We start from the raw sequence: 25,908 nt of genomic DNA, 5'->3' as shown, positions 1-25,908 counted from the left end.
TGTGGTGTGACCACTTTTTTAACCTAGATGGAACATCCACAATGGAATCTTGCTTAAGAAGATCCAATCTGAACCTACTTAGACCTCTAGACAGAACTAGCACAGTCAAGAGAATAAGAAATGTGTTAATGTTACCATGAAGATATAATCAACCAGACCCAGGATGTGGGACATTGCCAGGAAAAATGACAAAATTTCCTAAAAAAAAAAAAGAATATAAATAAAAAATAACCACAACGGAGGAGAACCATTAGAGGTTTAGGAAGACTAAGGGACATAACCAAACACTGCATGTGGTATTTTTTCGAACGTCGAGTCAAAGACACAATTGCGCAGAGGCCTTTTTGAGAGAAAGCGAACGTGGGCTCTAGCCAATGAGATTAAGGAATTACAGAACACATCCTGTTGAGTATGATAACAATAGCGTAGATTCAGTAAAAAGTCCTTCAGTATTGGAAATGGGTAGAGAAGTATTTGTGATTTAAGATACATCTGGAATTTGTTTTTAAAATTTTGTACTGTGTGGAGAAAAACGTACGAAACCAGTACGGAATTTATTGTTATTTAACATCCTGTTTTTGTACACTTGAAATTTTCCATAATAGAGAATTTTTAATCTACCCAGATTGATAATACATTTTTTTTTTGGTGGTATTGGTTATTGAACTCAGGGGCAATTCTACCTCTAAAATATGCTCGCTGCCCTTTTTAAAATTTTTGTTTTAAAACAAGGCCTCCTTAAGTTGCAGAGGTTGGCCTTGAACCTGCCATCCTCCTGCCCGAGCCTCATAAGTACTAGGATGATAGGTGTGTGCCGCCATACCCTGCTGTTGGCACTTTCACACACATGGATGTGTGAAATTTGCTTCTTGTGAGGGCTTTGGAGGGAAGAGCGAAGCCAGGCAGCTGAGGCCTGGTGTTCAGAGCTGTTCACAGTTGAGGACCAGGGGCTTCGTCTCAGGTGGCTCTGATTGTCATCTCAGCAGCCAGGACCCAGGCCAGGTGACGGGAGCTCAGAAGGAAGAGGTGAAACAGCTAAAAACGCCACTGAGGCTTGTCATTGCTGCAGGCAGATGAGCCCAGCAAAAGGCAAGGGAAGCAACCAACAGAAATCCAGTGCCTGCAACTGTGAGAGGAAAGAAGGCTCTGCCAGCTCTTACCAACAGAGGTACGAGACAGCGCTGGGAGTTGAGGACCAGCAGAATTGCAGACTCCACCCCTGCCCACCACCCATCTCTGCTGCCTCTGTCCTGTGGCCCTCCTTGCCCCCCAGCAGTTTCTTTCTGGGGACTTTTCTTCCCAGCTTGGCCACCAACAGGAATGGACTCTTCCAGCACACGGAGCACAGAGGCAGAGCTGGACCCACCCAGGCTGGATCTGGAGCAGTCGACATCCAGGCCAATGATGCATACCTTCCCTGGCCCAGTTTGGAAAAGATGCCCCCCATCTCTCCCCTCAATCGTAGCCAGAGAAGTCGGGTCATACAGGTTCCTGAGTGGGTCCCGCGTAGGGTAGAAGAATTTCCAGGGAGCAGCTCATAGGTGAGAAAAGGGGTGCTAGAAATTAAATGTCCACTGCAGTGACCATTACAATCAGGCTTTAAAAACTCACTGACCTTAATGAAGGAAGGTTAACGAGGACTTTAATGAGAAACACAAGGAGGGAAAAGTGGGGTTGTGCTCAAGGATAAAATACAGTACCAAACAGGAAGCAAAGGTCCCAGAAAGAAAGTGAAAACACGGATGAGGAGGTAGGAGTAAGAGAATGAGGATGTGGAAGCACAAGAGACTCAAAACTAGCTAAGTCCCCCGAGTCCTCCTTTTGCAGGTGGAGGGATGCATTTTGCTGCAGTGACCAAGGGAGTTACCCCACAATAACCTCGCCATAACCTGCCCGGCTCTGCTCCTGTTTTTATTCTTGGCTTGCTTAGCATATTCACAAACAGCATCAAGAATCCTGTGAACCCTGTGGTCTTCCAAGCCACAGGTGCTGAGGCTGGAGCAGCTGTGGCCTCAGCACCTCCCGGAGAGGCAGCAAGAGGTGGAGATTACTCTAGCCGCCAGTAGAGGGCGGCGAAGGGCCAGGCATCTCGCAGGTGCAGAGGGGCTTCCTCAGCCCTGCTGAACGCCATGGTCACTTTCTTTTGTGCCCCTTCTTAATCTTTCTAGCTTCCCTGGTCCAGAGTAAAGGAGAGATGTAGTAATTCTTCTTTTCTTTTCCTTCAAGAGGATTTAAGAGTTTGCCTTATAAGATGGTGTGTAATACCTTGTAAGAAATATACTGCCTGGCCTTATCCCTCCCTAGGAGCCATCAAAAGTGCATACTAGCCAGGCGTGGTGGCGCACGCTTGTAATCCCAGCATTCGGGAGGCTGAGACAGGAGGATCGCGGTTCGCAGACAGGAGGATCGCGGTTCGCAGACAGGAAGATTGCGGCTCAGCTACTTAGTGAAGCCCTCCGCAACTTAATGAGACCCTGTTTCAAAATAAAGAATAAAAAAATAGGGCTGGGGGTGTAGCTCGGAGGCCAAATGCCCATGGGTTCCATCACGAGGCTGAGACAGGAGGATCACGCAGGTTCAAAGCCAGCCTCAGCTACTTAGTGAGGCTCTCAGCAACTTAGTGAGACCCTGTTTCCAAACAAAAGATAAAGTAGATCTGGGAATGAAGCCCAGAGGTAGAAGGCCCCTAGGCTCCATTCCCAGTACCACACGTGCACACAAACACAAAAGTCCATACTATCTGATTGAGCTTCTCTTTCAAGGGGATGTGGGCATTAGTATGCATTAACAAGGGCCCAGGATGCCCCAGATGCAGTGCTAAGGTTTGCCCACCTGAGGTTGGCTCACTCTGCCAGAAGGTATTCAACTTGATATTTATTTTTCAAGTGAGGGAACTGGGCTGGAGATGTAGCTCAGTGTTAGGGTTCTTGCACAGTATGTGTGAGGCCCAGGGTTGGATCCAGACTGCAAAAAGGGGGGAGGGTCTTCTCAAATAGGAAACTGAGTCTCACTAAAGCTTAGCCAATTTTGTGAGGTCCCATACTAGTGAATGGCAGCGATAGAATCCCAGTGCTGATCTACTGGGCTATGAAATTTGTTCTGCTAGGCCACATGCTTCTCATAGGTCCAAATTCCTGCCAGTTCTCATCCTACCTGAGGTTTCTATTTTTAACCCCCAGAGCATCCCTTTTCCAGTGGTGTCTACTGCTTCAACTGGGAAACTGTCAATATGTCAGAGAGACACTTCTCACACCCAGCAAAATGTGGGATTGCTCCTTTGGGTTCTTCTTTCATCCTGGAGGTGAATTGTTTCAACACATTTTAGGTACACTAAGAGCACCCAAGGAGAATGATATCCGTAAATCATTAAGCAAGGTGCAGTGTCTACTTCAAGTTAGTCTGTTTATATGCTGATCACTAGTGATCATTGACTGGGCATGTGAGCTATGGCTACATTGACAGCGGTGATATTAACTCTCCTGACTTGGGGGGCTGGTCTCACTTCTGTATGGAAGCCTCGGTACCCAGGCTGTGAGCTCAAACCAGCATCATACCTATGCCTACATTCTACCAGTGACAGATAAATCCAACCACATTGACAAAAATGAGTTTTCTTTAAAAATCATACAGGACGCAGCAATCATGAGAACAGTCATTTGAGTGCTACTCGCTTACATTAGAAAATTATTAAGAACTAAATGACCTATAGACTTTTGCTCCTGAAGAACATGCAATAAATGGTCTCCAGATTTATCTTCCCCGCTGAAAGAATGACAACAGAAACAGCTAAAATGTATGCATGGTGCTGCATTCCATCCACCAAGTGGAAAATCCCAAGATTCACAAGGAACTGGGTAGTAGTAGTGCCTCAGTGGTGAGGAACAGCTGACCCAAGGCTGAATACCGTTCTTGCCAGGCTACCTGGTTAGTGACGGCAAATAAACACAAGAAATGACAGTCTCACAGTGGGATTTTAGGATGCTCAAAATTAAAATAAAACAATGGCATTCAATGTCGATAAGGGGGTCTGAATGCTCATGTCTCCTCAAAGTCCTTGCCTCCGAGGTAATGGCATTTGGAGGTGATTAGGATTAGTATTCTTATAAAGAGATTAGAGAAAGAGACCTCTCACCCTCCCTACTGTGTATCACTAGAGTGAGGGCACTGCCTGCCAGGAAGCAGCCCTTCTCAGACAGACAGCCGCTGCCCCTTGATCTTGGACTTCCCAGCCTTCCTAACTGTAAAATGTAGATATCTGAGGTTTCTAAGCAAAACCAATAAATAAAGAAGTAAAGAAAAAAAAAGTAAAAGGAAGAAGGAAAAAAAGGGGGGTTACTTCCTGTTGCTTCTTATCCTAAAAGGGAGGAGCAGGTTTGGTTGTTGACTGTGTTGCACTAGATGGAGCCATTGAGGTTGCCATTTGTCCATACTCCTACACGGTTGGGTTTGATCATTCTCTATCAATGGCTAGTTTTCATGGTTGGGCCTGATACCTTTTGTTAGAGATCACCTTTTGGCCACGCAGGTTCTACACCCGTTGAAAAACATGTTTGGAGTATGTGGTTTAGACCCAAGACCTACCTGTGCCTCTTGTTTACTGAATTAAACTCTCTATTTTCACTACCCCAGCCACAGGCGGGAGAACTCACACAGCTCTTTCTGCCATTGGTGTGAGGAGAACTCCTGTCCTGGTGATTATGGGAAGAGAGTGATGAACGGGGATTCCTACCACTTGCAGTCAGGCAGCAAGGGAGGCGCTGGGCTTGGTCTCTGCCAGTGCTACCTCTGTTAGTGTGAGGACTCCTGCCAACCTGATGTCTCTGGGGACAGGAGGGCAGCTTGGCACATAGGGAAGATGGAAACCTTGCCACAGCAGGAGGGTGGAGGTGCTTTGGGATAGAGATGTTGGCTGAGTTTCATGTATGGATACAAAAAATGCTCAAAATAAGAAATTTCTCCCCACCCACCCATATCTACCATCCTTTGAGACATCTTAAAAGAACTCAATAAAATGGAAGTGTATCTCTAAAGAAATTCCATTTTGATTGTAGCAATTAATTTAGCTCTTTCCAACTTTGCACAGAGGTGAAGATGGATTAGATTGTCTGGAAACTTTGTTGAGCTTTGATAAAAAAAAAAATAAGAGCTTTCCAGAAGTAAAAATGCTTAAATAAAAAGTGAAATATTTATATTTTTATCCTTATGCAGATAAATAATTTTTTGGTCCCCTCCCATATTCTGGTTGTTAAGAAATTGCACCTTGCTGGGTGTGGTGGTGCATGCCTGTAATCTCAGTATTCAGGAGACTGAGACAGGAGGATTTCATGTTCAAGGCCAGCGTCAGGAACTTAGACTTTTAGCAACTAGAGGGACCCTGTTCCAAAATTAAAAAAAAAAAAAAAGAAAAAGAGCTGGGGTGTAGCTTGGTGGTAGAATGTCCTGGGATCAATCTCCAGTACCACAAAAGTTAAAAAAAATTGACTCTTTTCTGATTGTAAAAATAATAAATGATTGTTGCCTTGGAAAGATGAATGAAAAAGAAGACGAAACAACGCTTCTTGCCGGGCGTGGTGGCACACGCTTGTAATCCCTGTGCTTGGGAGGCAGAGACAGGAAGATCGCGCAGGTTCGAAGCCAGCCGCACGTGCTGGCTTAGGAGACCCTGTTTCCAAATAAAAATGTAAAAATAGGTCTGGGAGTGTAGCCCGGAGGTAGAAGGGCTTCCAGGAACCCCAATACCACCAAAACAAAACAAAACACACACACACACACACACACACACACACACACACACACACACCAAAAAAAAACAATGCTTCTTATTTTCATCTTTAAATTTTCTTCAATATGTGTATATGTCTGTATATATACACACATGCACAGATTACACAGAGACTTTGCAAAATATTCATATGTGAATCTTGCTCTGTTACCCAGCAATTTTAATCATGTCTTGTGTCATGAAATGCTTTGTGAATACATGACTTTAAATGCTACACAATATTCCACTATATGGACCAATTATGACCTATTTAATGGTTAACTATTGTTGGATATTTAGTTTCTAATATAAATGATATCTGATAAAAATGCCTTTAAAGAAAAGGAAGTTGCATCAAGCTAGGGGGCTCTGTATAAAAAGAAACAGTGCATTTTTGAAGTCTAGTGACCTCAAAATTATGGGCATGAATGTCTTTAATAAAAAATATCTCCCCTTTTAACATTTTGGGGTTATTTTTATTGCAGTCCCTATACTTCACACTGTAATCAAAGCCTGTAACCTTGCTCTTGCAATATTTGTGACTCAGACTCTAACCGTGACAGTGTCTGGCACATACATCAGTAGTTGCTTTTAAACATGTGCAAATTGTGAGCTTTTTCTTTCAACTTAATCTTGCATATTTCATTTAAAACCATCTTTAGTATACCAAAATCTGCATTTGAACAAGTAAAGAAAATAAAATATATTTCCCAACAGAGGTGACCTGCAAAGCAAATTTCAACCTGTAAGTTTAGTACTTTGAGCAATGCATTGTTGATTCTTTAACGTCTCATGGGTAGAAAGTAGTAGTTTGAGAGTTCACTAATTGAAACGGGTCTAAAGTAATCATTAGATGCTCCAAACGCTCAAGGAAAAGTACTAAGAGGAGTGTAACAGTGTGAAAGTCTGACTTTTTAACATTCTCAGGCTGCCTGGCTCTGAGTCAGGCATATAAGACACTCCTGGAGCCCTGTCAACTGGAGGTGATGTATATACATCTGGTCTCTAAATTGCACCCATTAGCCAGAGACCCCAGATCTCAGAACTCTTGGAGTCTCTCTTCCCACAGCTGGTCTCTTTCCAGAGAGAGAGGAAGCCTGTGATTACCATCTCCTTTGTTAGTATCCCTTGTCTGACAGCCTTCCCTCCTTTAGTGATATTTACAGTAATGTTTATGCATGATAGTTGTTAGCAAAAGAAAAGACCATGTCTGGCATTCTGGAGATCTTATATTTGAACCTATGCAGTCTGCCTCCAAGACCTATCATTTTAACCACTATGCCATACTATTGTCTAGACCAGCTATAAACCAGTCTGAGACCATATCTTTAGATCTCTATGTGTCTAGTATGTAAACCTTATTTGGTAAATTCATTGTACTAGTCCATTTTCTGTCACAATAACAAGATACCTGGGCTGGATTTTTTTTTTTTTTTTTTGCAGTACTGAGGATGGAACCCAGGGACATTCTACCTCCAAGCTACACACCCAGTCCTAATTTTTAATTCTTTATTTTGAAACAGGGTCTCACAGAGTTGCAAAGGGCCTCACTAAGTGGCTGAGGCTGTCCATGAACCACGATCCTCCTGTCTCAGCCTCCCAATTGCTGGGATTACAAGTGTGCACCGCCACGCTCAGCTGGATAATTTATGAATTAAAAAGTTTTGTTTGGCTCACAGTTCTGGTGGCCAGAAGATCCAAACAATATAGCACCAGCATCCTGGCAAAAGCCTCTGGCTGCATCATAATATGGCAGAGAAAAGGAAAGGAAAGGACCATCTATGTATGGGGTATCACTTTATAAGAATCTGCTCTCTCAGACTAACTGGTCCCATGATAACTACATTATTTCCTTCCAAGGGTGACAGCCAATGGCCTAATTACCTCTTCTTTGGCCCCATCTGTGAAAGTTTCTACCATCTCCCAACACTACCACGCTGGGGACCAAGGCGCCAGCACAGAAACATTTGGGACACTCCCTGTCTAAACCATAGCATGCATCAGAGTCAATGATTAATAAAAAGGATAAATGAAGTAAAGAACTACAGAATAAATTAATATTTAATGTTTGAAAATAATGAAAAATTAAGACTGAAAACTAATTGAAACCCCAGAGATGCTTATTGTTAAAGAAAATTATTTATAATACTATTAAAGATAGTGAAGCAGATTTTACTCAAGGTAGAATCGTTGTGGTTATCAGGATCCACTGCAGTGGGATTTAATAGCAGGGCGAAAAGTTGGGCTTGATTCCAAAAACAACAAGGACAAGTGGGGATTTACAGCCAAAGAGCAGGGCAGGGTTAATAGATGGAAAATTACTCAAAGGAAACATCAGGGATGAAGGGAATTCTGTCCAGACTCAACAGAACTCTTACAGAGGGCAGGCTGGGTGATAAGATTCAAAGGGTGGTCAGATATCAATGGTGGGACAATTTCCCTAAGCCATTATAGCAGGACTCTTGCTCAAACAGAACTCTACAAGGTCAGAGAGAGAAGTCCAAGATCAGATGTAGTTGAGCAGAGGGCTTTAAGAAGCCTGATTAAAATTAGGCTAAGGACAATGTCTTTGTAACCATCACTTATAGACACAATGGACAGATCCTCTGTCTTCTCCTGTGCTGTAAAGGCCAGCCATTCCTGATGTGTTGGAAGCATAATGTGTGCAGGGGGTTGTGCATGCTTGTTAAGAAACCTCTGGTGATGAGCATTACTTCAGAACATAAAGAAAAGAGAGTGCCATATTATGTTCTGTGTGTGTGTGTGTGTGTGTGTGTGTGTGTGTGTGTGTGTGTGTGAGAGAGAGAGAGAGAGAGAGAGAGAGAGAGAGAGAGAGAGAGAGAGAGATTGGGGACTGAATTCAAGGACACTATCATTGAACAAATTTCTATCCATTTCTAAATTTTGAGACGGGATCTCGCCAAGTTGCTGAGACTGGCCTTGAAACCATGATCCTCCTGCCTCAGTCTCCCAAGTCAATGGAATTACATGTGTGCACCACAGCACCTGGCTCTCCTGCTTCCACACGACAGTTCTAGACATGGGAACTACTCTATGAGCTCCCCCTAAGACAGGCAGGCACAAATGTTACAGCCTTGAAGAGCTGTATTTGAAAGAGGAGGAGCAGAAGTAGCCTTTTCTTGTATCAGATCTGAAAATCACTGAGATCTGTGCTTTGTGGGGAATTCTGGAAAGTTTATGCTAAAGCTTGGAGCACAGGGTTCAAATAACCAAACCATAAGGAAGCTCTGTTTGGGAAGCACAAACCAGAGAAAAATCAAGAAGAGCTTCAAACGTATAAAAATAGCTATGGGTCAGGCAGGAATATGGAGATGAATGCTTGTGGGCTGCAGAAGCCGGTACATTGTTCTGTTCCACTTTTACAGAGAGAGAGAGAGAGAGAGAGAGAGAGAGAGAGAGAGAGAGAGAGAGAGAGAGAGAGAGAGAAGCATCTTGCATATTCAGCCTTACTAGATTGATGGCAGGAAGGTCAGTTCAGACTGGGGCAGATGGGATGAGGAGCCCGAGTCCTCCCAGAACAAAGGGATGCCCCTAGGGACTGGCATGACAGCTGTGATTCAGCCTTTGAAGAATACACCCTCTTCTTTAAACTCAAGGCCAATCCACCAAAAGAAACCAACTTTCTGAGGTGGCTCTCTGGTGGAAAGAGCTCCACCTACAGAAATTCTCCAGGACAACGTTCTCCATTTATCTCTGTCTCTCGCACACACACCCATTTACATGTTTATACAGTCCATTTATACAACAGCCCTATAATGCAAAGGAGACTCATTGCTTTTACCTAGAGAGCAAAGAGAGTGAGAGAGTGTGGGTATTTTGGAGTTCAGAGTGTCAAGTATGAGTGTTGAAGAGGGAAAATGTAGCCAATTATATGGTGGGGTTTGAGGGATATGTAAGTACTTGGGTAATTATTTTTGGTTGCTTTGTACTCCTTTGAATGCAGCACCATATGAAAACCACATCACATGAGCCCCCCTCTCATATTTGAATTTCATCTATTTCTTCTAAAATGGTTCAAACAGTTCAAACTTGAAAGCAGAGATGCCACACCCCTCCCACTGGATAGCTCTTCCTATTGTTTTCCTAGCCGTCTGGTTCTTTCCTGGTGATGCATGCAGAGGCCCTTTTCTGGTCACTGACCTCAACAATGCTTTTCATACATGCTTCCGGTTTTTCAGGCTTCCTAGCTTCTCTTCACACCAGCTCCAGGTGAGGTACCTTCCTTGAACTTGTGGTGGGAGAGAGGAGAGTGGTAGAGAGCACCTACAGGAAAAGACTGAAGGGGATATTTTCCAAAGGATATTATGATTATCTTGCTTTGGGAAAGGATAAATAAGCATCATTAGTATAATAGATGTTTTTGATATGAATGCATTATATTTTTGTGTGGTATTAGAATTGAACCCAGGGGCATTCTACCTCTGAGCTATACCCCTAGTCCTACTTTACTTTTGATTTTGAGACAGTCATTTTTACTTTTTATTTATCTTGTTAAGTTGCTGAGGCTATCCTTGAACCTGCAATCTTCCTGCTTCAGCCTCCCACGTTACTGGGATTACGGGCGTGTGTCACTGTGCCTGGTTCTGAATGCATTATTTTAGATAAAGGAAATATATAAGAATTTCTGTTCATAACAGGGGCTCCATTAATATTATTAAGCCTCTATAAAGTAAAAATGATAATAGGATTGAACCAATAAGAAGCACATGCCCCATAACTAATTTATGAGTTAGTTAAAACATACTAGGAGTTATCCTCAGCAATGTGGGTGAAGATGGTCGTGATTCTTAAATTAAGGCTTCAATTTAGTCCCCTTCCTAGCTTCAGCCCCAGGGCGGCTGCCTCTTATTTGCAGAAGACCCTGTGTTGAGTAATAAACTACAGGTCACTTGGAAATGGGGACCGTTTATTCAGATTTGAATCTCCATACCTATAACAATATATAGGGCTATAGGTATAAGAGCATGTAATAAATGTGAGTTGAAGTTCTTTAACCATTAGAGATATTGCTTCATGTTTTAATTTTATTTTAAAGTTTTATTCATCCACATGCTAAAGCTTTAGTCAAGTTCAAACTAACCCTAAAGTTTTGGGTAAAAACCATTGTGTTTAGATCTTTGGGCCTTAAATTCAAAGCATGGTTTGTGGAATGCCTTGCTTTTTATGATGAAATAAATTTTTTTCCCTTATGTTATTTCTAGTGCCCAAACCTTCAAAATTTGTATTTTATGGTTTCTCTTTGTTGTTGCTTAAAAATGAAATGGGGGTGGTGGGACAAGAAGGAACAACAACAGCAAACGAGCAGGAAGGAGCCACTTTGATTGAGCATAGTTAGGGAGCTGGTGAGCATGCTCCATCCTGGTGCCAAGTGACGCTCACTAAAATTGAAGCAATTTTTGATGCACTTGCCAATGTTTGTGTTATTTTTACTTTAAAGATGTAACAGATTGCTCCAAAATAAATAATTTAAGCCTAATGTTTCAAAAGAGTCCAAGCGCTTGCGTCTTTCCCTTCTACCTTCTCTTCTGGGACAGAGCTGTGTCCAACAGAGCCAACCCTCATTTCCACACAACACTTTCCATTTGAAAGGTTGTTTTCTTGGTTTGTTTTTTAAAGTTGAATTCATTTTTCTCTATTGTGTTCCAAATGTCGTGGTTGTGCTGTTGTTCCGAATGGAAGATATAACCTCTTCTAGCCAAGTAAAGAGAGAATCCCTCTGGAACAGCTAGATGTCTGTTCTTGAGGGAGAAGGGTCAGGAAGGGGTACAGAGCAAGTTCTGGGGTGAGGAGCTAACCCGAGTCTCATGGGAACCCACGGTGTCCATGCTGATTCATATTTAGACCTCAAGCAATGAGCTGAAGGCTGGATTCTGCACACATTGTCCTTGGAGTAATTTAAAACACCTCATATTTGACAGGCTGGCTTCACGCAAGGTGACTCCACCCTCAGTCAACTAGCAAGCATCTCACTGGATTGTTGGCTTTTATGGTACAATCTAAGAAAGACGTATCTATAGTTAGAACAACCAACAGGAAATAAATGCTGTTCTATACTTCTTTAGTGAGAATGGATAGCTTTCATAATCAGAAAACAAAGATTGAAAATAAAAAGAACCCAAACAACGGATTGACAGCTTTGCTTTCTTGTTCATGCAGGCCGCCACTGCGAGGTCCATCAGATGACTGGGAACTACATGTGGGATCCCAAAACCAACAAGTCATTTGACATCGGTGTTAACAAAGACAGCCTGATGCCTATCTGGTGGAATGGGTCAGAACCTCTGTGGGTCACTCTGACCAAAGCCAAAAGGAAGGTCTACATGTACTACTGGCCAGGTAAGTGTGTTGACTTCCAGGCCCCTCTAGTCTTCCAAAACTCAAACACTATGGAGTCTGAGGGAAATCAACACAGAGCTCCTATTTGGAGATCAAGCTTTGGTTTGAAATGGTATTTTTACTTAAAAATATGTCATATGGGCACATTTGAAGATTTTTTATTTTGAACTCTCTAACATTAGATCAGACATAATGCCATTTCCTGATTCCTTGGTTTAGTAATACTGTTGAAATGTATCACATACATTTATGTATTTATTTATTTACTTATTTATTTATGATACTGGGGATGGAACCCAGGGAGCATTCTACCTCTGAGGTACACCCCCAAGCCTATTTTTTATTATTTATTTTGAAACAGGATCTCACTGACTTGCAAAGGGCCTCACTAAGTAGCTGAGGTGCGATTCCTCGAACTGCAATTCTCTTGTCTCAGCCTCCCAAATGCTGGGATTATAAGTGTGCGCCACCACGCCTGGCTATCATGTTTATTTTTCACTTGCAATTTTGGGATATGTAAGAGAGGTCAATTGTAGTATGCTCATTAACTTTAACAAAATAATTTTGTGTGCCATTTCTATAGATTTTTCAGGTCCCCTATAATATGGAAAAGATAATTCAAAGCACTCACAACTTTTTGGTAGTACAAAGTTCCTTTGTGCTAAGACTCTTCCTGAACATCCCAGATCATTAAGAAATTAAATTGTTTTGCTTACCATAATGTAGTAAGTAGTCATGCAAGCTGCCTTGGCTGTCAGAAGTCCTTGGGATACTCTCATCCTGGCAGTTGAATATCTTGCACTAAGGATGAAAAGCATCAGCGCTAACAAAATCATTAACTTTCCATTGCCTTCCATTGCTATGACGTTGACTCTTTCAATGGGTGGTAGGCTTTTACAGGCACATGGCTAATTCGTGTGTGTGTGTGTGTGTGTGTGTGTGTGTGTGTGTGCGCGCGCGCACGTGTGTGTGTGTGTGTGTGTGTGTGTGTGTGTTACTGAGATGGACCCCAGAAGCATTCTACCTCTGAGCTACAACTCCAGCCCTTTTTTATTTTGAAACAGGGTCTTGCTAAGCTGCTGAGGACCTCTCTACAAACCTGTTATGCGCCTGTCTCAGCCTCCCAAGTACTGGCTCCATGGCTAATTCTTAAAGCTGTTGTACTGATGATTGCCATTATGGATGAATCTATCAGGGGAAACCTGGAAGCAATGAAGGGGCAAATGAATAGCAGCCTTGGATGGGATGGGATGGGGAGAAGGAGCAGAGAGATCTCACTAGCTTGGGTAGGGGGCAGCAGCAGCTGGAGAGCTGTGGAAGTGTGATGGTTATGGGGGAGGGCGGCAGGCAGGGATAGGGAAGAGTGGGGAGGAGAGTGAGTAAGTGAAGGCTGAGTCACAGATGGCCCACACTGAGGGTGTGGGCCCTTAGCAGGTGTTTGGAGGATGCTGTCTGGAGGTGGCCATGGGGGGAACTGCTCAGGGCACTCAAGGATATGCCAGCTCTCAGTGGAGCATCGAACACAGACAGATGGAGACTACAGAAAGCAGCCCCCACCCAGAATGTGGTGGGAGCCATCAAAGATGCTACAGATCAGTGACAGGCGTGCAGAGGCGACTCATGAGGGCCAGAGCAGGATGTGTTAAGTCAACACTGAGCAGAAGAACAAACAGACACAGGCTTGTTCTGCCAGCAGAAAAAGTTGCCGGGGGAACACCTGGGATTCTGAAAACACCTGGGATTCTGTCCATCATAGCAATCACCTACACTGACATGAGGAGCTTTTGAGCAAGGGAAAGGGTTGGGATGATTCATTTTTTTTCTAATGTAAAATTCACTTTTTCATGAAGTTGGAAGTTAGATTAAAGAAGCAAATCAGTAAATGAGCCAGTCTAATAAGACTTAACTGGAGGAACCAAGTTCATGGTTAAGACCGTTGTGATGAGGTCTAAAACCCAAAGACTTTGCTGCACTTTGACATTATTCTCAGAAACAAAATTAACAGTTATGAAAGGTCACATGCATAGGAAAGAGAATAAACCAGATATATCACCTTAGGATCACCTTAGATAATTCTAAGGACCATCTAGGTGAATATTTTCACAATACCATAAGGATCACCTTCCATGATATGTGTTTAATTTGACTTCATCTTGGAGCTTAAGTTCTTTATGTTCTGAAGAGCACCTCCTCCAGAACCTACCACACACTCCACATGTGTCGTCCACGTATGACCCACTGTGGGTGGCCTTTGGCATGGCCATGCATGCTAAAGCTATGGCAAGATGGGGGAATCCCTAAGAGGTGGTAGCTGCCATATTCCAAACTTCTCTCTGCAGTATCACAGAGCATTCTATTTTCTCTCATATTGGAGAATCTGAATGTATGCATCACCAAGTATCTAATAAATCGCAAAGCCAATTTGCATGTAAAATATCTCATTGCTTCTCCAAAACAGCTCCTTAAGGGCAGGAAGGGGCCAACCACTTCCTTTGATTCACAGTTCAACAGCTAATGTGATGTGACAAAAACGCCTTAAGATCAGTTATAGTGTTAACAATCAGAGGAAAGAAGCTGAAACGATAGCCTCCTAGAATTTCCTCAGTGACCTAAATGAAGATTAGCTAAAGATGTGGCTGTGTAGAGGTCTCAATAGAAATTGGATGAAAAGCTTTTAAAAAAAATTTTTTTAGATGCTGTCTAGTCTTTCAAAATTAGACAAGTCTCTAGATACTCAAGTAAAGGCACCCTCTGCTCCTAGCCCAGGCAACACTACCCTGGTGCTCTCTGTGCCTACTGGTCAATGGCTGAGGGTTTATGGTCACTGCTGTCCTTTCTCCCTCTTCCTTGTTCCCCTCCAGCCTTAGCCAATAGCCTGATGTGTGTTAATTTGTCTCTGCAAGATTAAGTGAAGTGCAGTGGCGTTTCTTTTAAACAGGACTTGATACTATTTTTCTTCTTCAATCCTCCTCCTCCTTCTCCATTCCCCATAGGACAGTTCACAGACCTCTTGATGAGGTCTGGGAAATCTTCCTTGCTCCAGTGGGCTGTGTTTTGACACTGAGCCTCACCATTAAGTCAATATTTAGAAGTGCAATTTAGAAATGGCAGCAGTTCAAGTCTTCCTGTCAGGTAGATGAAGCAGCAGACTGAAAAACTGATCAGTAGTGAAGAGTCCAGCTTACCCCACACTAAATCTTGAAACATTTATATTGTTGACACCCTACGCAATTAGTCCCCCACCCAACAGTACCACTCAGCTTCCCAGGGAGAACTGTGCCTTGGGAAATGATCCCAGGCCCTAAATCAGCCAGGAACAGCATCACCAGAACCCACTAGGATTCTGAGATGGGTAAGAGCTAAGTGTGCCCTTCATTCACTCTCTGTGTTCCTACTCCCTATGCCCCTAGTTTGATGTCAAAGAAATTTTATCAAGAGACAAAAAGAAGAGATTCCAGTATTTCCTCCGTATTGGACAGCAACCCAAAGCTGATAAGGCCACTTGTAGAAGAAGGAGAAATCAGGGAATTGGAATGGATGATAAGATATTAAGGGAAAGAGTTTGAGCTCCTTGGATCATCAGTGCTATCTTATAAGATGGCAGCACTTTCTGTTTGTTCTTGCAGCCCTCCTAAAGTACCCCCAAAAGAAATAAAAAGCAGCCACCTTTTTAAGAGTTTGTGGCTAAAACTCTTTGTCAGTCCACTTCTATATCTTTCACCATATATTTTTGCTGTGTCAACTCTCTACAGACAGGAAGGCTGGGTACTACCACTCCTGTCCCTCAGGATGATGTTGGGTGTTGGGTCTGGGTCCTTCTCCTGGCCTCTTGATACATTCTATCTAGAGAAACACTCTTTACCACCTGTCTTGTCACTTTCCAGAGGTAGGTTTGGTGGACAGTTAACAGGTTTTTCAACTCAGTTCCTGTCAAGTTTTGTTTGTATAATCAATGTGTGTTTATTTGAAAAAAATAAGAGTTAAATATTAGCTATGATCAAGAATTATGGATCATTCCCCAAGGAATTGAAATCAGAATATTATGGCAGAACTTACATACCATGTTCATAGCAGCACAATTTACAATAGCCAAATATGGAACCAGCCTACGGGTCTATTAGCAAATGAATGGGTCACAGAACTATAATATATACACACAATGGATTTTACTTAGCCATAAAGAAGAACAAGATCATGCCATTTGTAGGAAAATGGACAGAACTTGAGAATGTTATGCTAAGTGAGATGAACCAGCCTCAAAAGATGAATAGTTGTATGTTTTTTCATATGTGGAAGCTAGAGAGAAATTTGGAAATAAAGGTAACATTCAGTAAAAAAAGCAGAGACTGGAATGGAGTGATAGAGGGGGTTTAAGGGAAGAGAAGAGGGGGGTGGAGACATAAAGAATATAACAGTTGCGCTAATGCTATGTGTTTATACAAAATTATCAATTCCAATGTCAAAAATCTGTATGGGAGAGAGGGGCAGAACCCAGACAGAAGTGTTCCAGGAGTTGTGTGCATGCATGTTTCTATCATTCTAGACCCAAGATGATATTTAATTTTAATGTACCTAATAAAAGTATTAAAATAATCAAAAGGAATTTTGGATCATCTACAGCTTCTTCCACTTTTTTGCCATAGTGAGTCCTTAACACTCTTCCATCAGGCTGACTTTAGATGCATATCATCAGGCACTGGAAAATTAGTACCCCGATGTACATCACACAAAGATATCACTCAGCCTTGTGTCTTTTTTGCCTGTACATGCATAACACCAGACATCTAGATAAAAATGGAAATTTTTTTCAAGCAGACATTTGACATTGTGAATTAAAAATATCTGGATAGTCACTAAATTTCCCAGTTATGCCACTAGTTTGAAATTAGACTTTGAAATTTATGTATCAACTGAAAGAGACCTTTTTACATAGTTGGCTGGTTCTAACACTTTCATATCACAAACCTCTTTAGGGAACTGATCAAAAACTAAAGATCCCAGGGCTGGGGATATAGCTCAGTGGTAGAATCCTTGCTTGACATGTGTAAGGCCCTGGTTTCAATCCCCAGAATCTCAAAAAGAAAAGCTAGAAACCTTCTTTCCAGAAAATACACCTACATATACTATACTTACCATTTTACACTCACATAATGCAAGACTGCAATGATTAAGAGTGCCAAGTTATTCTTATGCAGTAACATATATATACCTATGATGTCTGATTGATTTTATTCTTAAATGATGTAAATGTGTTAAAAATTCATGAAAGTATCAAATGAAACCCAAGCTCCTGTAATTCATGTTGTCTGGTGGGTCAAGATCCTCTAAGACTATCTGGGCTGACATCATGTTACATCCTTTCTTTTGCTGAAACTTCAGTGAGCTCCACATCATGATGTTGTCTGTCTGTATCAGCAAGAGAAAAGATTATGAATTTACATTTCGAGTGTGAGATTGTCTCAAAAAAAAAAAAAACCCTCCAAAAACATTCGGCAGTTTTGCAGGATTTCTAGGCGTCAACCATTTCTGCGGCAAAGAAATTGAGGAGGTGTTGCTTCCCTGGATTGCCGGCTGCAGAAGCAACTCCAGCACCCGAAAGTTTTCACAGCTGTCCAACCACATCCAGTCTCCTTTTGCAAGATGGTATGCTGGCCAAAAGAACCCATAGTCTTAAGCAGCATCCATTATGTTGATTGGAGAGTCTTAAAAAGAAATCCAGGGATGAACTTGTTCTTCACAAATCATGGCAAATCCATTTCTTCTCAAAACCTCTTTAAAGGGTGTGACTTGAGGTCGTGGAATGGACTCTCAGAAGATGACCATGAGCTAAAGCAGATACAGGCTGCCCTCACCCTGCATCTCTCTCCCTGAGAACTTTCCATCCGGTGAAGGAGACAGATAATAATCAAATACTTACCCAAATAAATGAGAAAGCACAATTATGGAAAGAATAAGAATGAAAAGTAGATTGCCTTATGACACCATCTAGGGAAGAATATGGTTGCCTCCGAGAGGACTGTCAATGATTTCCCTGGAAAATGCGGTGAGTTAACATTTGAGAGTGTGGGGAGGGCGGAGGAATGGGAGTGTTGGCTGGAAGGAGCTTTCAGATTAAAGGGACAGTGTGTGTCAAAGTCCTAGAAAGATGAGAAGCATGGAAGTTTCCAGAAACTAAAAGAAGGCAGTATGAGTGTGATGTGGAGGAGACAAAAAGAGGCAGAGGACAGGCAGGGACTCCGAGCCAGATTTTCAGTATCTTATAGGTTATGTAAAGATATTTATGTTCAAAAGACATTGTATATTATAAGAAAGTACCAACTATGGAAACAAGCCCCCAAATCTTAGCGGCTTAATCCAAATGAAAAATTTATTTTTTTACCCACAAAAAGTTTCTGATCAATAGTGGACTCTTCTTTAAATAATGAGACAGACACCCAGGCTCAGTTCATCTTGTAGCTCCAGTGTCATCAGTACATAGCTTTTTTTTTTTTTTAATTGTGGTGAGGGTGGAACCCAGGGGCTTTTCTACCTCCAGGCTACACTCCCAGACCTATTTTATACTTTATTTGGAAACAGGGTCTCACTAAGTTGCTGAGAGCCTCACTAAGTAGCTGAGGCTGGCTTTGAACCTGTGTGATCCTGTCTCAGTCTCCCCCAAGCACTGGGATTACAAGCATGCACCACCACACTTGGCTAATATGTAGCTTTTAAGGTCGAATGAAAAAAAGAAGGACATGCAGGATCACATGTGAAAGTTTTGTGAGCTAGAGGTGATGCACGTTATTTCTGCTCTTGTTCCATTGGCTAGAAAACTATCACATGGCCACATCTAATTGCAAGGGAGGCTGGGCAATCTGTGTGTCTGTTGAAGAGGAAACAGATTTGGTGATAAATTTGTGGCCTTGGGTGCCATAGGGGTTTACTGAAATGTATTATGATATAGTCAAATATATTATGATAAATTGCCAAACACTATAAAGAAGATTATTCTATTTTTAAATAGAAACTAGTAATATGTAGTATAGCAGAAGAGGTGGAAGAATATATATTGAGATAATAAAATGATAGTTGCCACTGGGTAGAATTATAAAGTTCCATGAATTTTTTTACTGTATTTTTTCTGATTTGGTTTATTTGTTTTGCTAGCAAGGGTTCATGAATTTTATAGCAAGAAAAACAATTCAGATAGTTTCAACTAATTTCTAAACATTCTAGGCATTTTTAGACATCATTAGTCAACCTCTAGGAACATGTATATTTACATTGCATTAGGTATTATAAGTAATCTAGAGATGATCTAAAAATACAGGAGGATGCATATAGGTTATATGAAAATACTACCCCATTTTATATAAGGGACTTAAGCACATGTTTTGATATCCTTGGTAGTCTGGAACCCAATCTCTTACAGATACCAAGGGATGACTATGAGTAAAGAAACTAAGCAGGTTTGATCAAATTAGTGCTTTGAATTCTTTTCAAGCAAATTGCTTTGTCATCAATTTATTTTAACTCAACTGCACATGACTTCATATATTCCTGGGCGAGTCCCTCGGTTTCCCCGGGTCTCGAATGTGTAACGCCCTCCTGCCATGCACTGGAGAATAGCTACAGGAGGTTCTCAAGTCACATTCAACTGCCCTGCGCTTCCCATCATGCCTTGGGGCTCTTGTGTTGGATAGGCGGAGGATGATCAGGAAATCCAGTGGCAAAAGAGTTTCCCCAAAAAATAAATCTGAAAACCAGCTGGTTGTGCCATCCATTGATGTGTTTATTCCATGACAATTTTCTCATGCAGCCTGTGTTCTAGAGACATGGGACATGGCCTGGATTGCCATAGCACTGTTTCCAAAAAGCCTAGAGCCTAATAACACAGCCAGGTGTGTGGGAAATAATGTCACAGCAAGCATGACATGGGCTGTGCAAGCCAACCTTGGGGCTTTGGCATATTTCTGCTGGTTTGTTGTGATCACCTTTATTTCTAAACTCCATTGAATGCATGCCTAATCAGGAATGGAAAACAGAATATATCATTTGACTCAATGTTAAAGAGAAAAAAAGGGAAGAGGATAGAAAGGAAGGGAAGAAAGAAAAGAAGATGAGGAGGGAGGGAACAGCAAGGCAAAGGGAGGCAATGAGGGATTGCTGAAACAAGAAGAACGCAAGTTGTCAGTCATGATGGAAACCAGGCGCTGGGTGATGCGAATCAGAAGGGAGCAGTGTTTCCAGGCTGCTGCTGCTGCTGCTATTACTAGGACAGCTTGTGAGTGCTGCGGCTTGCCCTTGGGAACTCACCCTCCCTCCTCTGGCTGTTCCTCGAGTCTGCCCTCCTAAGCCCCAAAGCTCCTTGAGCCCCACCTGCCCACCCTTACACAGCCATGCCTCCGCTTCTCCAGCGCCCTCTGCCTTCACCTGAGCTGATGGAGAGGCTTCAGCCAGGGCTATGGATACGATATCTCAGGCCTTACATATTCCATCCAACAGTCTTTCAAGCCTCACTAATTTAAAGCAACAACTAACTTGGAAAGTGTAGCCTTTGGGTAGAAGCTTTGAGGGAGAAATTTTTGTGCCGCAAGACCAAGTGCTAGCCACGGTTCCGGCGGCCTCTCCCTGTGCTACTCTTGAAGTTCCAGGTGTCCTCCCAGCTCCTGAGCTTGTGCGGGGTCAAGGTTCATTCCCATCAAGACCTCCATCTGACCCAGAGCAGGGGCTGAGTAGGGGGCTCGGAGCTCAGTGAGGCAAGGCTGCCTCCTCCCTTTGCTTTCTGTCTGAGAACAGGCACCAGGTTTTGACCTTCAGGCAACCTGGGGTGCTCCAGAAGGACCTCCCCACTACCTTCCCCACTCCCTCCCCAGCTCTGCGTGGCCCGGGAAGTTGAAGTTCAGGGATCACACAGCTAAGAAGCAGTTGAGCCGGGTGGCCACCTGTGCCTGTCTGGCTCCAAATCCCATGCAAATTACCCCGCAATGGCACCTGAGTACTGGCCAGGTCTGGAGAGGGCCTGGCCCTGCTGGGGCCCCACTAGCCTTCTAGATTCACCAACCCTGGTCTCCAGAGCAGAATAGGGGGGGCAAATTCAAGGGAGATAGGTCGTGACAGAGTGAACAAAGGGACTCAAAGTTGGTATTTCCTGCATCAAATTAGTCCTCAGAAAATGGATGTCTGAGTCCTGGGTTTTGGTGTCTGAGGGCAGTCCTGACCCATTCCACATGGCCTGGCTCCCTTCCTGGCTGTTTTCTCTATTGGCACAGAGAACGGTGAATTGATGGGCAGGGGGCCCGGCCAGCCTCTGTTGCGCCTTCTCTAACCAAGACTGTGGCATCCAGTCCAGCATTTCCCAGGAATTTTGCTTGGTGGGACAGAGGGGTGGCACTTTTACCCCACCTAAGCTCTTTGCACTCGGAGGGCTACACCCCTCCCTGCATGCCCCCACCCCTGTTCTTCCCGTGGGGTTTGAAGCACTTCACCGAACACTTAAGGCAGGAAAACTAAAGAGCCAGAATGCGTGTTCCAGGCCAGTCCAGCCTCTTACTCATGGTGAGTCCTGGGGATGGCCACCACCTCTCCATGCTCCACTTTCATCGCCAACCAAACAGGAATGATGATACGTGCCAAGAGCTTGGATGAGCTAAGATAAGTAGAGGATTTGCCTGGGTATATTCTTCATAGCTGTAATCTGTCCCCTGCACTCAGGTTCTAGAAAGGGAATGCCAGCCAGTGCCTATCTGCATGAGTCATACGGAGGCATCTGGCCAGGTCACCTGGGTCAGAAACAGCTGCAAGGTGGTACCCAGAGTTCAATGCATGCGTGCAGCAAGGCCACAGAGTGAAGCACAAGGTGTTTTACATTGGCCAGAGAATTCTGGGATAGGCCATGAGGACCAATAAAAGACAAGAAACAGGATTCCTAGGGGAGAGATGGACAGAGGGAGGCAGCAACCAGGTCCATCACAAGGGAGGAGGGTAGAGCCTGACGTTGGATGTCTCAGGGTTCAGCGTGCAGGAACCAATGAGCAAAGTGAACCACGCACCTAAGCAGTGCAGAAGTGGACCTGTGCTCCCTTGGAGGCACAGTCACTGGCAGGATAGTCCTGCTGAGCTGGCTCCCAGGCTGCTTACCTGAGGCCCACAGAGCTGCAGGCCACTCCCAGGAGGGGCTCAGAACCACCTGAGAAGTCTGGAGACCAGGAGATCCCATCAGACATGGCTTAAGGGCAGTTTGCAAGGTTGTGGGGATCACAGCTGAAATAGGAGGGATGGGAAGGAATCCTCCAGGACTTGAGTTCCAGCAACCCAGGGGAGCTTTGCAGTGCAGGGATTGTTTGAGTCTTGCATCCTAAACAGGTCCACTCTGCTGTGATCCAAATACCAAGAAATCATGTCCCCAGGGATAGAGGCTTTGGTCTGGAATGCCACATGGAACTAAGAGTCAAGGAGGCTTTGTTGGTGGGGATCACGGGGTCGCTATAATCACTCTCCAAAGGATTTAGGTGACCTTGAAGCGTGTGCTTCAGTCACGAAGATGCTGTTGCTAGCTTATGTCAAGGGGCATTCAGGAGCCATAATTCAGTCTTGGTCATTCAGCAGGGCATGGTGGTGCACATGCCTGTAACCTTAGTACTTAGGAGACTGAAACAGGAGGATTGCAGGTTTGAGGCCAGCCTCAACAACTTAGTGAGATTCTATTTAAAAGGAAAGGTAAAACAAAACAAAAACATTATTGTAATCCCAGTACTTGGGAAGCTAAAACAGGAGGATTGCAAGTTCAAGGACAACCTCAGCAAGTAGTGAAACTCCTATTAACCTAGTGAGACCCTATTTCAAAATAAAAGGTAAACAAAATAGCCAGGTCTGGTGGCACATTCTTGTAATCCCAGTACTTGGTAGGCTAAAACAGGAGGATTGCAAGTTCAAGGATAACCTCAACAAGTAGTGAGACTCTCATCAACCTAATGAGACCCTGTTTCAAAATAAAAATAAAATAGGGCTGAGAATGTAGCCCAGAGGTAGAATGCCCCTAGGATCAGTCCCCAGAATTACTCCCCCCTCAAAAAAAAATGCTGGGAGTATAGCTCAGAGGTAGAAAGCTAGAATATCCTTGGGTTCAATCCCCAGTACCAAAAGCAAAACAAAACAAACAAAAACAAACAGTACTGTTCCTTTATTCTTCACCAGGTCCCACTTGTGGGGAGTGCAGTCCTTGACCCTAAGCCAGAGATATTCCTGGTGTAAAGGTAACTAGCAGAACAGAGATTTAAACGCTACCTTTGGTCACCCGGGCTTCCTATTAGTCCCTTCTTACGCCCAGTGGGTCATTTTCAATTGAGTTTCTAGAATCGACTCTAAGGGGCAAGCTGCCACTCATCTAATTCGCCTTCCCTGGCTTGCTCTCACCTTGTACACAAGGCCAGGCCTTGGGGGCAATGCTTGCTCCAGCTAGCATGGCTCTGTCCTCAGAAGAAGGTCACTGCCACAGGCCCCACCGTGGCCTGGCCGACCCCAGGGAAAGGGTCTCTGAGATCAAAGACCACTCTTTTCTCCCAGGACTCGTTCCCACAAGCTCCTTCTCCTCAGATGTATTTTCCTGGAAAAGGCTGCGTGTTTCTATGCGAGTTAATTGGCTTAGCTATTTTAATAAGCTCTCTAGAGACGAGTATTCCACAGGTGCCCACCTGTCTCACATCACATAAAACGCAGCTCACAGGAGTTATTGTTACAAGATGTGTCAAAGTTGGCAAGTGCACTTGGAAGGTGAGACCTGTGCTCTAGGAAGTTTGGAGAAACGTGAGTTTTGTGGGCTCAACTTGGTGGTCCTTGGAGAGAGTTGCCAGGAAGCAAGGCACATTTGGGGAAACAGTATGCTCCATGGGAAAGTACTGGAGCTAGGAGACGTGAGGGCTGGCAGGTGGGGAGACCTTGGGACATTCACTTCTCCCATCTGAGGCTTCTGTTATCTCAGCTGTAAAAGAATGTGGTTTGGTGTGAGGCAGCTGGGTTTGTCTGTGAAAGCTGTTCATCGCACAAGCACGCTGCAGTATGGAGGTATCATGCACACTGTATATGCCATAGATTTGCATATTCGTTTTGGCAAGCGTCTGTTCCATAGGAGTGAAGTAATGTGAACAAAAAGGTATTTTCTAATGGGTGGAAGTTAAGTGTTTTGAAGGAGAAACAAAATTCTTTTGGGCGAAATGGTTCAGGGGCATCATGGTGGCCCTTGGTAGTTGTCCTTTAAATTGCTATATTTTCTTGCCGGGCGTGGTGGCGCACGCTTGTAATCCCCGTACTTGGGAGGCGGAGACAGGAGGATCGCACAGGTTCGAAGCCAGCTGCGCTGGCGTAAGAGACCCTGTTTCAAAAATATAAAAATAGGTCTGGGAGTGTGGCCCGGAGGTAGAAGGGCTTCCATGAACCCCAGTACCACCAATAAATAAATAAATAAATAAATAAATAAATAAATAAATTGCTATATTTTCTGCTCAGGATATATTTATAGGAGGTAGGAATATCCAGCAGGATAGATAGTCCAGATAGACTCTGGACAGAGATGATTATAAGTTCTCAAAAAGGAATCCTAGTTAAGGGCAATTTCCTTCATTGTTCCCTTGGAATGATGAGGAAACAAGATGGAATGAAGGGAAAATATGTCCTCAAAGTCATCACAAAGTCAAAATCTTACAGGCCATTGCCTCTGTGGTTCACTCCCCCACAATCCTGGAGGCAGTGAGTCAGAGTCCACACTTTTCTCAGTCATGTTGGAGTGGCCTGTAATGACCTCAGTGAAATGAATTCCACAAAGATGGCTGGAGGCAACAGCCTCGAGGTTTAGCAGCACTCACCCACCTTCACAGATCCAGCCTGTGGTAGATCCAGAAAAGGGGCCCAGTAGACTTCTGATTAGCAGGCTATCTCACAATCCACACAACACCTCCTCTCTCTAGTCTGCTGATTTCTATCAGGCAAAGACTAAAGAAAACAAAACAAAGTTCCCCCACAAATCTACCTAAGAGTAATTAACTTTGCTATCTTTATTTTATTTTTATTATTTATTTATTTTTGGCGGTACTGAGGTACCTGGAAGCCCTTCTACCTCCCGACTATGCTCCCAGACCTATTTTTATACTTTTTTAAATTTGGAAACAGGGTCTCTTTAAGCCAGCGCGGCTAGCTTTGAACCTGCGCCATCCTCCTGTCTCCGACTCCCAAGCACGGGGATTATAAGTGTGCGCCACCACACCCAGCAACTTTGTTATCTTTTTTTTTTTCATATTTATTTTTAATTGGTGCACTGTATTCATATATCATAGTGGGATACATACTTTTGTAGACATACATGCACACATTGCCCAGTCAGCCCCCACCCGATCCCCACCCCATTCTCTCCCTATCCCCCCCTCCTATGCTCGGCTTAGTAGTTGACATCTAGTATAGCAATTTATCCAAAATTAAAAATGATAATCTCTCATAACAGTTTCATTTGTCTGATACCAAGCTTTTGATGACTTAAAGATAACATTTCAATATTTCTTTTTGCTTTCTTTCTTACCAGAGAATCTATTTTTTTTCTATTTTTTAGGTGAAACTATCATATATTTATATATTTATTTTTCAGAAAAAAAATCTATCCTAATATGGAATATGGACTCTAGATACCCAAAACGATCTTGACAAAGAACAAAGCTAGAAGATATATATTTTCTGATTTCAAACCATATAAAGCTACAATAATTGAAACAGTGTAGTACTATTCTAAAGGCAGATATATAAACCATTGGAGTTAAATAAAAGCC

At 43.3% G+C, this 25,908-nt stretch overlaps 1 protein-coding gene across 1 annotated transcript in view; it reads left to right on the top strand.

Moving 5' to 3' along the window:
- The window catches only part of ENPP6 (ectonucleotide pyrophosphatase/phosphodiesterase 6), a gene marked incomplete at both ends in the record, with an annotated part of 111,292 nt that overhangs the window by 33,091 nt on the left and 52,293 nt on the right, over positions 1-25,908 (top strand). Inside the window, one exon of the mRNA XM_080710127.1 lies at positions 11,939-12,118. Within this exon, the coding sequence (XP_080566253.1) occupies positions 11,939-12,118 (180 nt within the window). The remainder of the gene's footprint in view (positions 1-11,938; positions 12,119-25,908) is intronic.

The sequence above is a fragment of the Muscardinus avellanarius genome (assembly GCF_963383645.1).
Source record: "Muscardinus avellanarius genome assembly, chromosome: 14".
Taxonomy (NCBI): Eukaryota; Metazoa; Chordata; class Mammalia; order Rodentia; family Gliridae; genus Muscardinus; species Muscardinus avellanarius.
This window is presented reverse-complemented; position numbering and strand designations above follow the sequence as displayed.